Source organism: Sus scrofa, chromosome 5, assembly GCF_054392235.1.
Source record: "Sus scrofa isolate SSC_HxYL_T2T_F1_AM1 chromosome 5, Sscrofa_HxYL_maternal_Yorkshire_Landrace_v2.0, whole genome shotgun sequence".
NCBI classification, from domain to species: domain Eukaryota; kingdom Metazoa; phylum Chordata; class Mammalia; order Artiodactyla; family Suidae; genus Sus; species Sus scrofa.
Genome location: NC_139387.1, coordinates 74176265 through 74190935, shown reverse-complemented (window position 1 = coordinate 74190935; position 14671 = coordinate 74176265). Strand labels below are relative to the sequence as shown.

Below are 14671 nucleotides of genomic sequence, written 5' to 3'. Positions count from 1 at the left end.
TCTCTTGATTCTAGATCCAACCTCATGGGGACCAAGTTTACAGTTTATGACCACGGTGTCAGCCCAACCAAGGCGCAGGGTCTGGTGGAGAAGACCTACACCCGGCAGGAGCTGGCCGCCGTCTGTTACGTGAGTGCTGCCCTGCTGTCCCGCTGGCACTTCACGCTCAGCATAACCAAGCTTCCCTCCCACACTCGTTTCTGTATGTTCAAGGGTAATTATTTGTGAATTGCTGAGTTTAACCATATTTTCTGTTTTCACCACATGTCCCGCCTTATCTCGCTTCCTAATGCCGTTGTGCCTCAGGCCTTCCTTGCTCTTCCCAACTGCCCAGAGGCTGCCCTGAGTTAGAAGCTGTCCTCTTTGCTTTTCTTCTCCTTCCTATCCATCCTGTACCCCTGCCATAAGTGCCATTGCCCATCTCCTGCCCCGTGTCCTTCCATGCCGCCCCCTGGGTACAGAATCAAGCCCAGACTCTGCTCTGTCCTTTCACACTCCGGGTGGCGCTCTCCCCGCCCGTTTCCATCCTTCCTGTGCCCCACTGGCATCTCCCGGCCCAAGAGCCTGCCCCTCCCCTCTGAGCCTTGCCTGTCCACCAGTGTCCCGACCACACCGTCTGCGTCCTCCCGAGACCCATGTGCTACACCGGTCACTGCTTCTTCAACATGATCCGCCTCTGCCAGTTTGTAAGCACCTCATTACTGCTGTGTCCACATGGACACCGACCTGGACCTGGCACGTAGGAGGCATTCAGAGTGATGGAGCCAAAGGAAACAAGAAGCCATTAACCCCTTTGCTTTGATCCCAAAGTCTCAACTTCCTTCATTGGATTCCTTCATTAATCATTCAGTTCCCATGAGATTTTATCTAAGGGACTGAGAACCATTTGGCTTCACACTTTATCATGTACACTATGTTTTTTCTTAGCTTCAGAATCAATGCAGTGTTTTATAATTATGCCTGACTTGAATCTGTGTGTGTATGAGCGCACACACATCCACGTGTTTACTGTGCTTATTTTATTCATATATAATCTGCCTGGCTGGACAGGCATTTGAGGTTTCTTCTCCTGGTCCAGACTCTATTTAGTTAAGACTGTAATTCTTACTCATTATCACGTAGTGCCCTGTCTGAATTGGGAAATAGTTACTGATGATGACAAAATTGGACAGTTTGCTCACAATTGTTTGAAATTTCACTAAGACTAAAGTTGCAAGCCAATAAAATCTGTTTTTAATTCAGATGTTTGAAATAAGTTTAAAAAGACGAAATAGTATTGTTTTCCTGATCTTGATTCTCTGTTTCTCTTTAACTACAGTAAAGTAATAGAATAGTTTTTAGTGCCCTTGATACTGTCAGCATTTTAGCTGCCCAAGAGAGTCTTATATAAAGAAAGTTCCTGCTTATTTCCCTCTCTTACAGGAAACAAATGTACTTGGATTCAAAGGCCCCAGGAAAATGTCTGTGATCATTCCAGGGATGAATATGAATCATGAACGGATCCCATTTCAGCCACGAAATGTAAGTAAGAGCGTATTTAATCAGCAAAGGACGCTAATGGACAAGACTGCAGTACAGATCAGTACCGAGCAGTATTGGTTCTTCCAGAACCCAGACTAGAGAATGGCTCACACTCCCGGCGGAGGAGCCGGCCCTCCAGACCCTCAGGCCAGATACAGTTGCAGCCCAGTTACTCACGTGGGTGATGTGCAGCCACTTTAGTCTGCACACAAAAGTGCTAGTTAGTCTCTAAGAATCCAGAAAATCTGGCTTAATTTTTGGCTTTGTTTTCTGTGCTACTTTCTGAAATGGAGAAAATCGGTCTCCTCTACCTCCTGCCTCTCAGTGCTGAGGATGAGTGATTTCCGGTGCTTCTCCTCTCCTGCAGGACCACGAGAGCCTGCTTTCAAAGTGGCAGAACAAAACCATGGACAACTTGATTGAATTGCACAACAAGTCCCCGGTCTGGAACGATGACACTCAGTCCTACGTCCTGAACTTTCATGGCCGGGTCACTCAGGCTTCTGTGAAGAACTTCCAGATCGTCCATGAGAGTGACCGTAAGCCCGCAGGAAGGGTGGCCTGGGGATTGGAGGAAGTGAGCGTTCCCATCCCTGGTGGGAAGCCTTAGTTGGGAGAGAAGGATCTGAGAAAGCAGATTTCTTTGGAAAGACAGAGTGTTTGCAGTTTTACAGTCAAACTTGTGAACCACTCGAGGAGGGAAGGAGAGTGTGAGAGATCTTGTGGCAAATCAGAGAAGTCCAGGGGGAGGCTGTTCGGGAAGCAGACACAAAGACCCCTCTTCAGTAAAGGCTCCTGGCCGCTCCCAGCAGGCCCCTCTCCTGCTGCCCGGGCCCTGGGCCTGAGTGGAATTGCAGGACAGACTTTGCTCATGGTTGGCAGCCACTCTTGTGAATGCCTTTGTCCATCCTTCTAAAAGTTTCCCATTTTAGACAGACCTGGTGATTAACTGACTATTTGGAGGATCTTTGTCTGCATCCAAGACGGGCCTTTCCCCAGAACAAGCACTTTACCTCCTAACGTCCTAATTTCTTCCTTCTTCTAGCCGACTATATAGTCATGCAGTTTGGACGCGTGGCGGACGACGTGTTCACGCTGGACTACAACTACCCGCTGTGTGCACTTCAGGCCTTTGCCATCGGGCTCTCTAGCTTCGACAGCAAGCTGGCCTGTGAGTGAGAGAAAAGCAGCCCTGGGCTTTCTCTCCCAGAGCTTTCCGGAACAGGCAGCCGCACCCTTGCTTTTGCCCCAGGATGTGAAGAGTGACAGCCTGCCTCTTTGGGCCTGACCCCTGAAAGCACGTAGTGTGCACACGCACATGTGTGTACACGTGTATGTACACCCCTCCTCTGGGGCTCGCAGCCTAACCTGGGTGAGAGCTTGCCCAGCACCTGCCCGGCAGCTTCTGCACCTCCAGAGGCCGAGTCCTGTTCTTGGAAACCTGCAGCCAGAATCAGCTTTTCTAATGATCAGGTTCTCGGGCCTCTCTCTCTTTTTTTTTTTTTGCTTTTTAGCGCCGCACCCACGGCATATGGAGGTTCCCAGGCTAGGGCTTGAATTGGAGCTGCAGCTGCTGGCCTACCCCACAGCCACAGCAACTTGGGATCTGAGCTGCATCGTGACCTACACCACAGATCACGGCAATGCCGGATCCCTGACCCACTGAGCAAGGCCAGGGATCGAATCCGAGTCCTCATGGATGCTAGTCGGGTTCGTTATCGCAGAGCCACAACGGGAACTCCCATGGGTCTCTTTTCTTGAAGATCTTTTCAGAAAGGGTCAGTTCCCTGAATTACTTTGGTATCCAGGTCAGCGGCCAGACGGTGTCTCCCCCGCTCATCCCTGCGTGGCTGGTCCCTCCTTGGAGGCGGGGCTGTGCTGCGGGAAGCAGGCTGGCCCTGCCCTGCCCAGGAGTCTCCCCAGGTGTGGGCCTGGCCATTTTCCAGGATGGGTCCAAGGTCGTGAAGGCACTGAGTGGGGGTGGCCGCCCCTAGGAAGCCACAGTCCAAAAGGGATATGAGGAGGGCCCTGGCCTCCACTGTCATGTAGCTTGTACCGTGTGTTGGGGACCACGGTTTCCATGGTATCATGTCAGTGATCCTTTGTCGACCACCCAGCATGTGGGGAAGGGCCCGGGGAGCAGTGCTCGGCTCTCTGCTTTGTGGGGGAATGTGGCACCCACCCCTCAGGGCTTGCTGTCTTCCCCATGGGGCTCGGAAGGCACTATGTCAAAGTCTCCCCTGCCCAGGGCCAGCTGGCGGGCTCCAGCCTTAGCCGGAGTGGCTATGGCCAGATTGGTGCTGAGCAATGTGAGAGCTTTACCGTCTTTGTCTTAATTTTGGTGTAGGCCGGGCACAGCAGCTCTGGAGGTGACAGTTTAGTTCAGGCTGGGTGTTTGGCCCCGGCCCTCATCATTTTCAGCCAGGAGTGCCTCCCACTGCTGAGCTCCTGCAGCCGCCTGGGAGGGGAGGGGACAGTGTGTGATGTCAAGAGCTTGGGACCCCTCTCCATGAGAGGTCTCCTCCACCCTGGGGCCTGGCTCATCTGTGCACATCGTGTCACTTTTCCTCTGAGTTTGTAAGAGTTTTAGCCTCTGCCGGCAAATCCCGCGAATCTGCTGCCCATTCACAGCCTCTGAGTGGGCCTGAGGCTTGAGGATCCAGAATGCGGGAAGCCCTGCCCTGGTGGCGGTTGGCTCCAGAGCCCCGTGCCCTGAGCTTCGGCCAGCCCCGGGGTGCGGCTCCCTGCTGTGGGCTCCTTTTCTGCCCCCTCCCCGCCACAGCTCCCTGCCAGCAGCAGCTCAGCAGCAGCAGGAAGGAGACCTGGGCTCATCCCCACAGGCAAGCCCAGCCCCGCCAGCTCAGTCTGACGCTGTTGGTCCCCCTCAGGCCTGCTTCGCTCAAGTGCCTCACTGCTGTGCGAGCTCTCCAGCCTCCTACCCCAGCGGCCTGACGTGCCATCTGACGCACCGCCTCGCTGACCGCAGAAGGCTGTCCACTCCTCTCCAGTTGCCAGAATGTGAAGTGTCCGGGGGGAGGCTGGGGAGGGGGGAACTGCCTCCGACCTCTGACCCTGCTTCCTCCGGCCACCCTGGCTCACAGACATGCCCCAGCTTCATGTACTTTCTGCTTGAATGTGCAGGCGATTGATTTTACATGAATCATATTTATACCTTTTGTATGCTATGGAAGTGAAAACATGATTTATATACAAATGTATCTAGGAGTGTTGCCATTCTTTTTTCAAAGCCCCATCCCTTGCAAGGTTCAGACAGTCCTGTTGTGTCACAGTAGCTTCATCATCACCTGCAGCAGTGACCTAGTCAGTTCTTTGAAGCCAGGTGAGCATGAGCGTAAGCCTTCATCCCAGGGCAGAGCAGGAGTCTGTGTCCTGGAGACGCAAGCCATCCTGCACCAGGAGTACCCTGGACGGGTGGGTGGCAGCTGAGCCTGAGCACAGAGGGGCCCAGAGGGTGAGGCCTGTCCCGCCCAGCCCCCTGGGGCGTCTGTGTTGCTACTGTGTCCTTATTCAGAAGCAGAACAGATTAAATACCTGGTGGTGAAATAGACCCTCTTGCTGTCAGTGTTCATACATAAAGCTTTCTTATGCAGACAAGCTGAGCAAAAAGTATGTTCACAAGTCTTTGGAGTTTCTGTTGTGGCTCAGTAGTAACAAACTTGACTGGTATTCATGAAGGCATGGGTTCGATCCCCGGCCTTGCTCAGTGGGTAAAACCCACCCCAAAATCAAGTCTTTACAAGGCCTCCTTGCTTGTGAGTGTCGCAAGGATGAGGAGTCACATGGGAGGGGGCAGAGGGAGCTGGGGTTGGTCTCATTTTTATAGTTTGGTTTTTCTTTTTCACATGGTTCTTTTTGGCCACAGGTTATTTGTGCCAGTTTTATATGCTTTTCAGTGACCAGGAGTAGTTCACTGGTGGTTGACATGAAGACATCAGCAGGTGGTGCTTCGATATCTAAACAGGCTGCAAGAGGCTCTCTGTGCCCAGGAGGTTAGAAGATGGCAAATGGATGAGCCCAGCTCACTTCCTTTAGATAGTGTAACGGGTACAAAAGTAAAGTGACAGCTCAACTCGGGCCTTTTCCCTGCCAGCCGCTGGCCATGCGTGTTTTTCTTCCTCTGTAGAGTGAAGGGTTTTGTTAGGTGATCTGTTCTTGGGCGACATGACTCCTCGCTCATGCTGGTGACTGTCTGGGATTCCACAGTGTGTTCTGAATCAAGCTCCCTGGTTCCCTTCTGGGCGGCTCCCACACCATTCATAGCTGGAGACCCCTCGGGAGAAGCTGATGGGGCTGGAGCCAAGGGCCTGCAGGGGGGGGGAGACGGGAATGACAGACCTGGCAGCGAGGAAGCTGCCTTCCCAACCACCGCAGACTTTGTGCTCCATGGAGAAAGCTCTGGAACATTGCGAGCAGCCCTTACCGTCCAGCTCCTGTCTGCACTCAGGCCACATCTCACAGCTGCATTGCCCAGTTCCTGGTCCTCCCGAACTTCCCCAAAGGGATCCTGGTCGGTTCTGCCCAGCCCCTCCCACACTTTTTGGCCAAGTGCATTCGGGCTAGTCTTGCCTCCTATACCTGCTGTGGTCTTTGAAGGCCCCCCCAGCTGTCCCTTCTCTAGAAAGCCAGGGATGCCATAGTAAATGCAGGCTCCGCCAGGATGCCTGCAGAACAAGTCAGCTCACTGGCACCACCTCCTGACCCAGGGGGTGCATTACAAGTTATTAAAAGGAGGAGCACAAATGGTGTGATCCCGATGAGGCAAAGGTCCCAGGGGACCGTGTTATGTGCACTTAATCAGTGCCTTGTGCTGTGGCACGACTCTGTTAAGGTTTGGGGACAGTGACATTCTGGAGTTTAGAAAGTTGAGGTATTCCAGACAAGATGTCTGGGACTGGCACATATTAGGCATTTGATGTGAGATAGCAAGTATCAAGATCATTATTTTTATTAGTGTTCTTTTAAAGTGAAACAATGCATCTTATTTGACTTTCTTGGCATGCAGTTAAACAAAATGATTTACAAACACTCAAAGCAATTTTGGATGGTTTTCTGGGGGCCTTGGGAAAGTAAAAGAGCACAGCTTAACTAAACATTGTGTTCTAGTCTCGGACCTGATCCTACCTCATCTTCCTTACTTCGTACCCATCTCTCCAGTTCTACTTGAAGGAATAGTCTGGACCCGCCCCCCCACAAGTAGCCTTTGATGTTAATGGAAGTTTCTGAAATATTCCAAATAGGAAATGGGCCTCTGTGACTTTCTCCAATGGGGCCAAGCTCCTTTTCATGTTGCACAGCTGAAGCCCAGGAGAGAGGGTGCAAGAGGAGTGAGCCACGTAAAGGCTGGTGGGGGCCAGGGTGAGAGTGGGGGTTTGTTCCAACCCTTAATTTCACATTTTGTTGTAATACAGTGGTTCTCAAGCCTCGGAGTTTTTAATACCTGGTTAAGCGCTGTATATCACCTAGTTAAGCACTGTCTAAGCCCTTAGGATTTTCAAGGATTCCAAGGGCCATCCATAGTGCCCTTGCTTCTGGGGGCAGGAAGGTTAGGAAGGAGGAATGGTCTGAGAGGAAAGGAGGGTGGCAGGCAGGGGAGGCCTGGGAATTACATCAGGGGTTTTCTGGGGGGGGGTGGGTAGGGTCTCACCTGTGGCTAATGGAAGTTCCTGGACTAGGGGTGGATTTGGAGTTGCAGCTGCCGACCTATACCAAAGTCATGGCAATGTGGGATTCGAGCCACATCTGCGAATTACACCACAATTGTGGGTGACGATCCTTAACCCACTGAAGAAGGGAGGCCAGGGATTGAACCCATGTCCTCATGTGTATTAATCAGGTTTTTTACTGCTGAGCCACAACAGAAACTCCAGATCAGGATTTTAAGAGGGGGTCTAAATGTAATTTCTCAGGTATTAATTCATTTCTCAGGTATTAATTCATTTCTCAGGTATTAATTAAGTCTCCATCAGGGCAAGACAGAAGGGTGACCTTAAAAGCAAGTCCTCAGGAGTTCCCATTGTGGCTCAGTGGAAATGAATCTGACTAGGAACCATGAGGTTGCGGGTTTGATCCCTGGCCTTGCTCAGTGGGTTAAGGATCCGGTGTTGCAGTGAGCTGTGGTGTAGGTCAAAGACACAGCTCAGATCTGGCGTTGCTGTGGCTGTGGTGTAGGCCAGCAGCTACAGCTCTGATTTGACCCCTAGCCTGGGAACTTCCATATGCCACAGGAGAGGCCCTCAAACGAGGAAAAAAAAAAAAAAAAAAAAGTCCTCGTCTTGCCTTAGTCTGTCTTATGTTATTCTGTATCCAATATAGATAAAAATAGATTTAAATAGTGATAATTTTGAAATTCCTCTGTGGCTCAGCAGGTTAGGGATCCAGTGTTGTCACTGCAGCTGCTTGGGTCTCTGCTGTGGAGTGGGTTTGATCCCTGGCCCTGGGAACTTCCACATGCCACAGTGTGGCCAAAAAGAAAACAGAAGGGGGAGTTCCCGTCGTGGCGCAGTGGTTAACGAATCCGACTAGGAACCATGAGGTTGCGGGTTCGGTCCCTGCCCTTGCTCAGTGGGTTAACGATCCAGCGTTGCCGTGAGCTGTGATGTAGGTTGCAGACGCGGCTCGGATCCCGCGTTGCTGTGGCTCTGGCGTAGGCCGGTGGCTACAGCTCCGATTCGACCCCTAGCCTGGGAACCTCCATATGCCGTGGGAGTGGCCCAAGACATAGCAACAACAACAACAATAACAACAACAACAAAAGACAAAAAATAAATAAATAAATAAATAAGAAAAAAGAAGGGGAAAAGAAAGAACATTTCATCATTGTAGAATGTTCTGTTGGAGAACATGAGTCCACAGAAATTTCTGCCTCAGGTTTCGAGAACTTAACGCTCTTCCTGCCAGCTCTCCTCCTGGGCGCAAGTTGTTGCTTGACCAGCTCCCCCATCCCCGTGTCGGGAGCTCCCGGGGCAGGGACGGGGACTCACTGTTCATCTCTATGACACCAGACACGTCCAATCTGTGGAATGGAAGTCAGTGACAGGAGACCGAGGCTCCTGTGTAAGTATCCCCAAGGTCACAGTCAGTGATGCCCAAGCAGTTATTTGAACCCAATTGTCTAACTCCCCAGTAAGGTCATAATGGTACATGATTTTTGTAACTTTCATTTTCAAAATACTGTATCAGAGTCACTGAAAAAAACTTTTAACTGAATAGTTGGAGGAAGCCTTTCCTCCCCTTTGATTATTTTCTTGGGACCCTGGATTCTGATCCTGAGGAGCCCCTGGGACCCCCAGAGATCTCTGAGGATTGCGTGGAGAAGGCTTCGACCTCCGGGCCTCAGAAACCAAGCCTTTATGTTTCAGCCTGGAAACATACAGTGTGGGTCTGCCAGGGCTGCCCCAGCAGAGTGCCACAGACCGGGTGGCTCCAACAGAAGCTTGATTCTCACAGCTCTGGAGGCTCCAAGTCCAAAATCCAGGTGTGGCAGTGGTGGTTTCTCCCGAGGCCTCTCTCCTTGGCTTACAGATGGCCACCTTCCCCCCTGTGCCCTCACATGTCCTTCCTCCACCAGAAGCCTGTGTGCTAATCTCTTTATAGGAAGAGAGAGGATGGGCCCTAATCCAGGCAGATTGGATTAGGGCCCATCCTCAAGACCTCATTCTAACTTAATCACCTCCTTAAAGACATCTCCCAATCCAATCAGATTCTGAGGTCCTGGGGATTAGGATTTCAACAGTACAGATTTGGGGGGGCAGGGGACAAGCCAGCGCAGAGCACATGCTCCCCCCTAGATGGTAGACTTGCAGTCTGTTGTTCCCTTTCACATTTCTCTCTGATGAAGAGACAGCAGAACTAATATTACAGACGGCTTTTACTCTCCAGAGAAGACAGACTTCTACGTGATAAAGGTCACTCTTTTGTCCTTTAAGACACAAAGATGCGGCGGTTCAGGTGGTATGGAGAAAAGAGACTTCTTCAGGAAGAAAGCAAATAGAAACACAGCGTGAGGAAGTTAAAAAAGAGAAGGGGAGTGGAGAGTCAGGAGTGTCCGAAACTCAGGCAGTGCGGAGAAGCAGGCTAAGGAGCTGGCGTCACTGCAGTGGCTCGGATTCTATCCTGGTCTAGGAATTTTCTTTTTCTTTTTAGGGCCACACGTGTGGCATATATAAGTTCCTAGGCTAGGGATCGAATAGGAGCTTCACCTGCTGGTCACAGCCACGGCAACAGCAGCTCAGGATCAAAACCGTGTCTGTGACCTACACCACCGCTCATGGCAACACTGGATCCTTAACCCACTGAGTGAGAACAGGGTTGGAACCCATGTCCTCATGGATGCTAGTTGGGTTCGTTAACCACTGAGCCACGATGGAAACTCCCAATCTGTTCTCTTTTTGTTTGTGTTCTCATCTCTGTTAATGGTACCACCAGCCCTTCAGCTGTCCGAGTTCGGTGATTTCTGTTTCCTCCCTCCCTCCCCTCATGGCCAACCTGGGCGCCGATCCTTGTTGACTTTGCCTCTGGTCTGTTTCCTGGACTCCTTCCCTCATCCTCAACTTCAGGACCACTGCCTGAGTTTCGGACACTCCTGACTCTCCACTCCAGCGGCAACACTTCCAGTCCAGTCCAGGAAGGCCTTAATTTCTCTTATTCTTTTCTTTTGGGGGGGGGTGTCTTTCTGATGGTGGTACTGATTATGACACACCTGTGTGTAAAGGGCCCTTCCCGTGCCCCCTTTCAGTGCAGGACACAATGTTCATCACAACTGGCACCACTGTTGTAACCCCTTCTCCCCGCTGCCTGTTCTCCAGCCACATCAGTTCATACGGCTTCTCCTCTCTTTGCCTTGTGTACTGGCTAGCAGGCTCCAAGAATCCCCCAGTCTCAATGCAGCGAACTCTTACTTACCCTTCAAGAGCTAGATCAAATATCACCTCTAACTTGGATTCCATTGTTTCTGCCCCTGGGTCCCACACGGTGCTCAAAGTTCACAGTCACCCAATAAACGTTTGTTACACTCAGCAGCCAGAGTTTACAGTTTGTGCTCCATCTGGGGCCTGAATGTGGTCCTGTGCTGCAGACTTTTCCGTGGAGAAGGTGTGACCAAGCTCTGAAGTGACGCATCATTTAATAAGCAGTCCAGAGTTCATATCCACATGAGAACGGCTTCCTTCCAAGTCTTCACCTTAAGAGACTGGATCCTTTGTCCAGTGATGCCGTGATGGCTCAGAATACCTTTGGAACACCCCTCTCGGAAACAACATCAGCATTTATAGCACTTTGTTTTTCAATATCCTTTGTGGTAGTAGGTTTCTGGGTTTTTTTGTTCTTAGCATTTATTATGCACTTATCTATCCCAGGAACCCAGCTAGAGCTGGGTGAGAGATAAGGTTAATCAAGACATTTACTCTGTCTCCAAGGAAGTTTCTGTTTGGTAAGTGAGATAAGCTCTGGACAGCCACTACAAAACAGGGTTGAGTGATAAGGCTGGAGAGGTTGGATTTGATTTTTGGAAAAAGCCAAAACTCCTTGGATTTCAACTTCCCAACAAGGTGGATGAGAGAGATATGTGATTATAGCTTGCTTTAAGCCAGTGTGTTCTGAAGACTTCCAAACAGGAGCTCCATCTCTTCCATATCTCCTCTCCCAGGTCAAGGGACTAAAGCCACCTGGCCTATTCAAGACCCAGACTCCCCATTTTATGGCGATGCTCCTCTAGAGACCGAGTCTTTGCTGCTTGAATTATAAGCTCTTAGAAGGCAGATGCTGCGGGCTTATGCTTTGCTATTTTCACAAGATCCGATGGACTCATAACAGATGCTGGATACCTATCCACCCACTGAGTAACAAAGCCCAAACCTGTCTCCTGCCGCGCCACGCATGTCACATCGAGTATCCTTTCCCACACGTTGCAGGTCCGCACGGGGGCAGATGAGAACGGCTGAAAGGGCTGTGTCGGAGAGGGCATGCATGGGCGCCCGGGCTGCGTTTCTGCGAGCCGAGGGGAGAGATCCTGCTTCGTGGTTCCCTGAAGCGGGGTTCTCGCTTAGAGCTGCGGGGAAGTGAGCGGCTTCCCGCGCATCGGACGCCCTCCCTTCCCCGGCCTTTCGTGGCTGGCGGGTAGGAGAGGCGCGCGGGCGGCAGGGCGCGAGGCCAGAGCCCAGCCCGCCGGGTCAGTAGGAAGGGTTCCGGCCTCGGAGAGAGCGGGGGACTTGCCAGGAGGGGCAGGAACCCGGGCCCTGGGAGGAGGAAGAGAGTTGGGGCCGAGATCAAAGGGGAAGCACGTGTGCCGGGCGGCGGCCGAGGCCAGAGCCGGACGCCCGAGGTCGCCGCCGAGGGTCCGCGCGGCCGTCCCACTCCAGCCCGCCCAACCCGCGCCCGCAGCCCCTCCCCGAGTCCCAGTCTCCTCCCCGAGGGGCCGGGGCCGGGCCGCCACTCCCTCCAGCTCCCGCCCTCGGCCGCGCGCATCTCATTCCAGCTCTCATTCCGCGCATTCCAGTCTTCCTCCTTTCAAACTCCAGGCAGGGGGCGGGGAGAGCCCGCACTCCCGGCTCCCGCCGCGCGGCCCCGTCCCTCAGGTGAGTGGCCCTGCCGCCGCGCCCCTCGGCCGCGCCCGGGGCGCTCTTTCCTTCCCGCCTTGGACCAGCACTCCCGGCACGGCAACCCGCAGCTCCTGTCTCCCTGAGGCGCCCGCTCCCGGCCCCTCTCCCCGCTTCCCTCCCTCCCGCCCTCCCGCGCGCGCTCCGTTCCCCCCAGCTCCCTTCCTCTCCCGTTGACTCACCCCTCCAGGAATAGGGATCGCCAGTGCTTTCCCGTCAGGCCCCTTCTGGGAAAACTCCTCCCTCCACGCGCCCCGCTCCGCCCCGCTCCGCGCACCCGGCACCGCGCGCCGGACACCGCGCACCGGGCACCGGGCACCGCGCACCGAGTACCGCGCACCGGGAGCGGCTAGCCGGGTTCGGGCCGCCTCGCGTCCGCTCCGTTCAGCAACCCGCCTTCCTCCCCACGCAGCCAATCGGTCCCGGGGCCAGAGCCCGAGACTCCGTTCGCTGAGCCCCTGTTGTCCCTGCAGCGCCCTCGCCGGCCTCCCGGGACCTCAGCAGAGCGGCCGCTGGAAGAGTGGCGCCGGGCGGACTCCGCGGGACTGGCTCGGCGCACCCGCCCACCTCCCCTCACCCTGGGACTGGTAAGGCGGCGGGATCGGACTGCAGGGAGAGCCGGACACGTGGAGGCGCGCGGACTACGGGGTCGGGTGGGATGTAAGGGCCTGGGGGGACAGGGAGCGCGCGGAGCTGGAAGGACCAGGGGCCGAGCCGAGGACGCGGGCGGTGGAAGAGACCCAGCACCCGTGTCTCCTTTCTGCTGGGCGCTTCTGGGGCTCGAGAGAGAGAGGCTTGGAGGAGGGTGTGCGGGCGGTTTTAAGTACGGGGCAGTGCGAAGGCGAGGGGACCTCCGCAAAAGGTCTCCGCTCCCCGGGGATTGAGAAGCTTGGTGTGCCCCATGCGGGGGACGAGTGGGTCTGGGGAGCAGAACTCTCGAACCCCACAGAGAACGATTCCCCAGCAGGCAAACCCGGGACTCGTGGCTCCGTGCACTTGTGTGTCAGGGGTTGGGGTCAGACCAGTGGGTCTGTGATGAGTTCACGTGGCGTCTGATCGTCCTGCCTCCTTAGCTTTGGGTGTCTGGGAGGGTGGTACCTGCTCGCGTATGACTCACCTGACTTCCAGGAGGCGAATTTGTTTGTGTGGAATGGGAGCGCATTTCCACTGCAGAAAAGTGCTGTTTTTGTCTGAAAGCTGAGCTTCTCTGAGTACTTGTGGAAGGCCACGTCTCTCAGTGTGTACTTCCCCGCGAGGATGTTGTTTCTGGGCATGACTGTTCTTTCTCCCTGCAGAACCTGGGCAAGGGGCAGTGTCTCTGGTGGTCTGTGTGCAGGAGCTTTTGGCTCTAGGAATAATTGGGGGTGTGTGGCCCCCAGGCTCCGTTGACCCTGGACTGGGCAGAGCTGGAAGGAAGTTGTCTACACCTGCCTCTTTCAGGCAGCTGTCTTTCAGAGGGATGCTGGGTTTTGTTGTCGCCTGGAAGAGTTTAGGGAATGAGTTTATGGAAGGTTAAAGGAACTTGAGATTCTTGCCTTTGGGTGATGGGACAGGTTGTTGATAGTGAGAGTTGGGGGTGTTTGTGGGGTTGGACCCCCCCAGAAAGAAGAGACTTTTCCCCCCCTTTTTTTCTTTTTTTGTCTTTTTAGGGTGGCATCCAGGGCACATGGGAATTTCCCAGGTTAGGGGTGGAATCAGAGCTGCAGCTGCCAACCAACACCACATCCACAGCAACGCAGGAACCATAACCCACTGAGCTGGGCCAGGGATCAAACCTGCACCCTCACAGACACTAGGTTGGGTTCTTAACCTGCTGAACCACAACGGGAACTCCCAGGAGACCATTTTGAATCTTGAGACTTCTGTACATGGTGCTTTTATTAATTTTAATATTTTTAATATAATTTTTAAAGGTTACTTTCCATTTACAAAATGTTGGCTCTATTCCCTGTATTGTACAGTACATCCTTGGGTCTATTTTTTTTTTTTTTTTTTTTTGCTTTTTAGGGCTGCATCTGCAGCATATGGAAGTTCCCAGGCCAGGGGCCAGTTGGAGCTATAGCTGCTGGCCCACGCCACAGCCACAGCCACGCCAGATCCGAGCAGAGCCTGCAACCTACACCACAGCTGATGGCAACACCAGATCCTTAACCCACTGAGCAAGGCCAGGGATCAAACCCGCAACCACATGGTTCCTAGTCGGATTCATTTCCCCTGCGCCACGATGGGAACTCCATCCTGGGGCTTATCTTAAACGTGGTAGTTTGTATCGCCCACTCCCCCATCCCTCTATTGCCCTTCCCTGCCCCCAACTGCTAACCAGTAGTTTGTGCTCTTTATCTGTGAGTCTGTTTCTTTTTTGATTTATTCACTAGTTTGTTGTACTTTTTAGATTCACATACAGAATTTGTTTAGACAGTCCTTTTAAAGTTGGTCCCAAGAACAAGGAGGAATCGAACCACTTCTGCTGGTCCAGTTCTTCTTATAGCTGCCTGGGAGGCACATGGAAGCATCCTCATTCTTCGTCTTCTTCTTTT

At 53.1% G+C, this 14671-nt stretch overlaps 2 protein-coding genes across 4 annotated transcripts in view; both read left to right on the top strand.

Annotated features, from left to right (window-relative positions):
• The window catches only part of TULP3 (TUB like protein 3), a 36654-nt gene extending 31915 nt beyond the window's left edge, over window positions 1–4739 (top strand). For 2 of the 3 annotated variants that reach the window (XM_003126566.5, XM_013997835.3), the window contains 5 exons: window positions 15–129; window positions 1423–1521; window positions 1889–2060; window positions 2567–2692; window positions 4410–4739. In XM_003126566.5, the coding sequence (XP_003126614.1) occupies window positions 15–129; window positions 1423–1521; window positions 1889–2060; window positions 2567–2692; window positions 4410–4501 (604 nt within the window). In that variant the 3' untranslated portion in view covers window positions 4502–4739. Of the gene's footprint in view, window positions 1–14; window positions 130–1422; window positions 1522–1888; window positions 2061–2566; window positions 2837–4409 lie in introns of those variants that run through there. The other variant, XM_005664076.4, reaches the window with a different exon arrangement.
• Window positions 4740–12018: 7279 nt separating this feature from the next.
• Window positions 12019–14671, top strand: part of TEAD4 (TEA domain transcription factor 4) — a 64256-nt gene continuing 61603 nt past the window's right edge. Inside the window, exons 1-2 of the mRNA NM_001142666.2 lie at window positions 12019–12113; window positions 12608–12721. The gene's annotated coding sequence lies outside the window, so the exon portion shown is untranslated. The remainder of the gene's footprint in view (window positions 12114–12607; window positions 12722–14671) is intronic.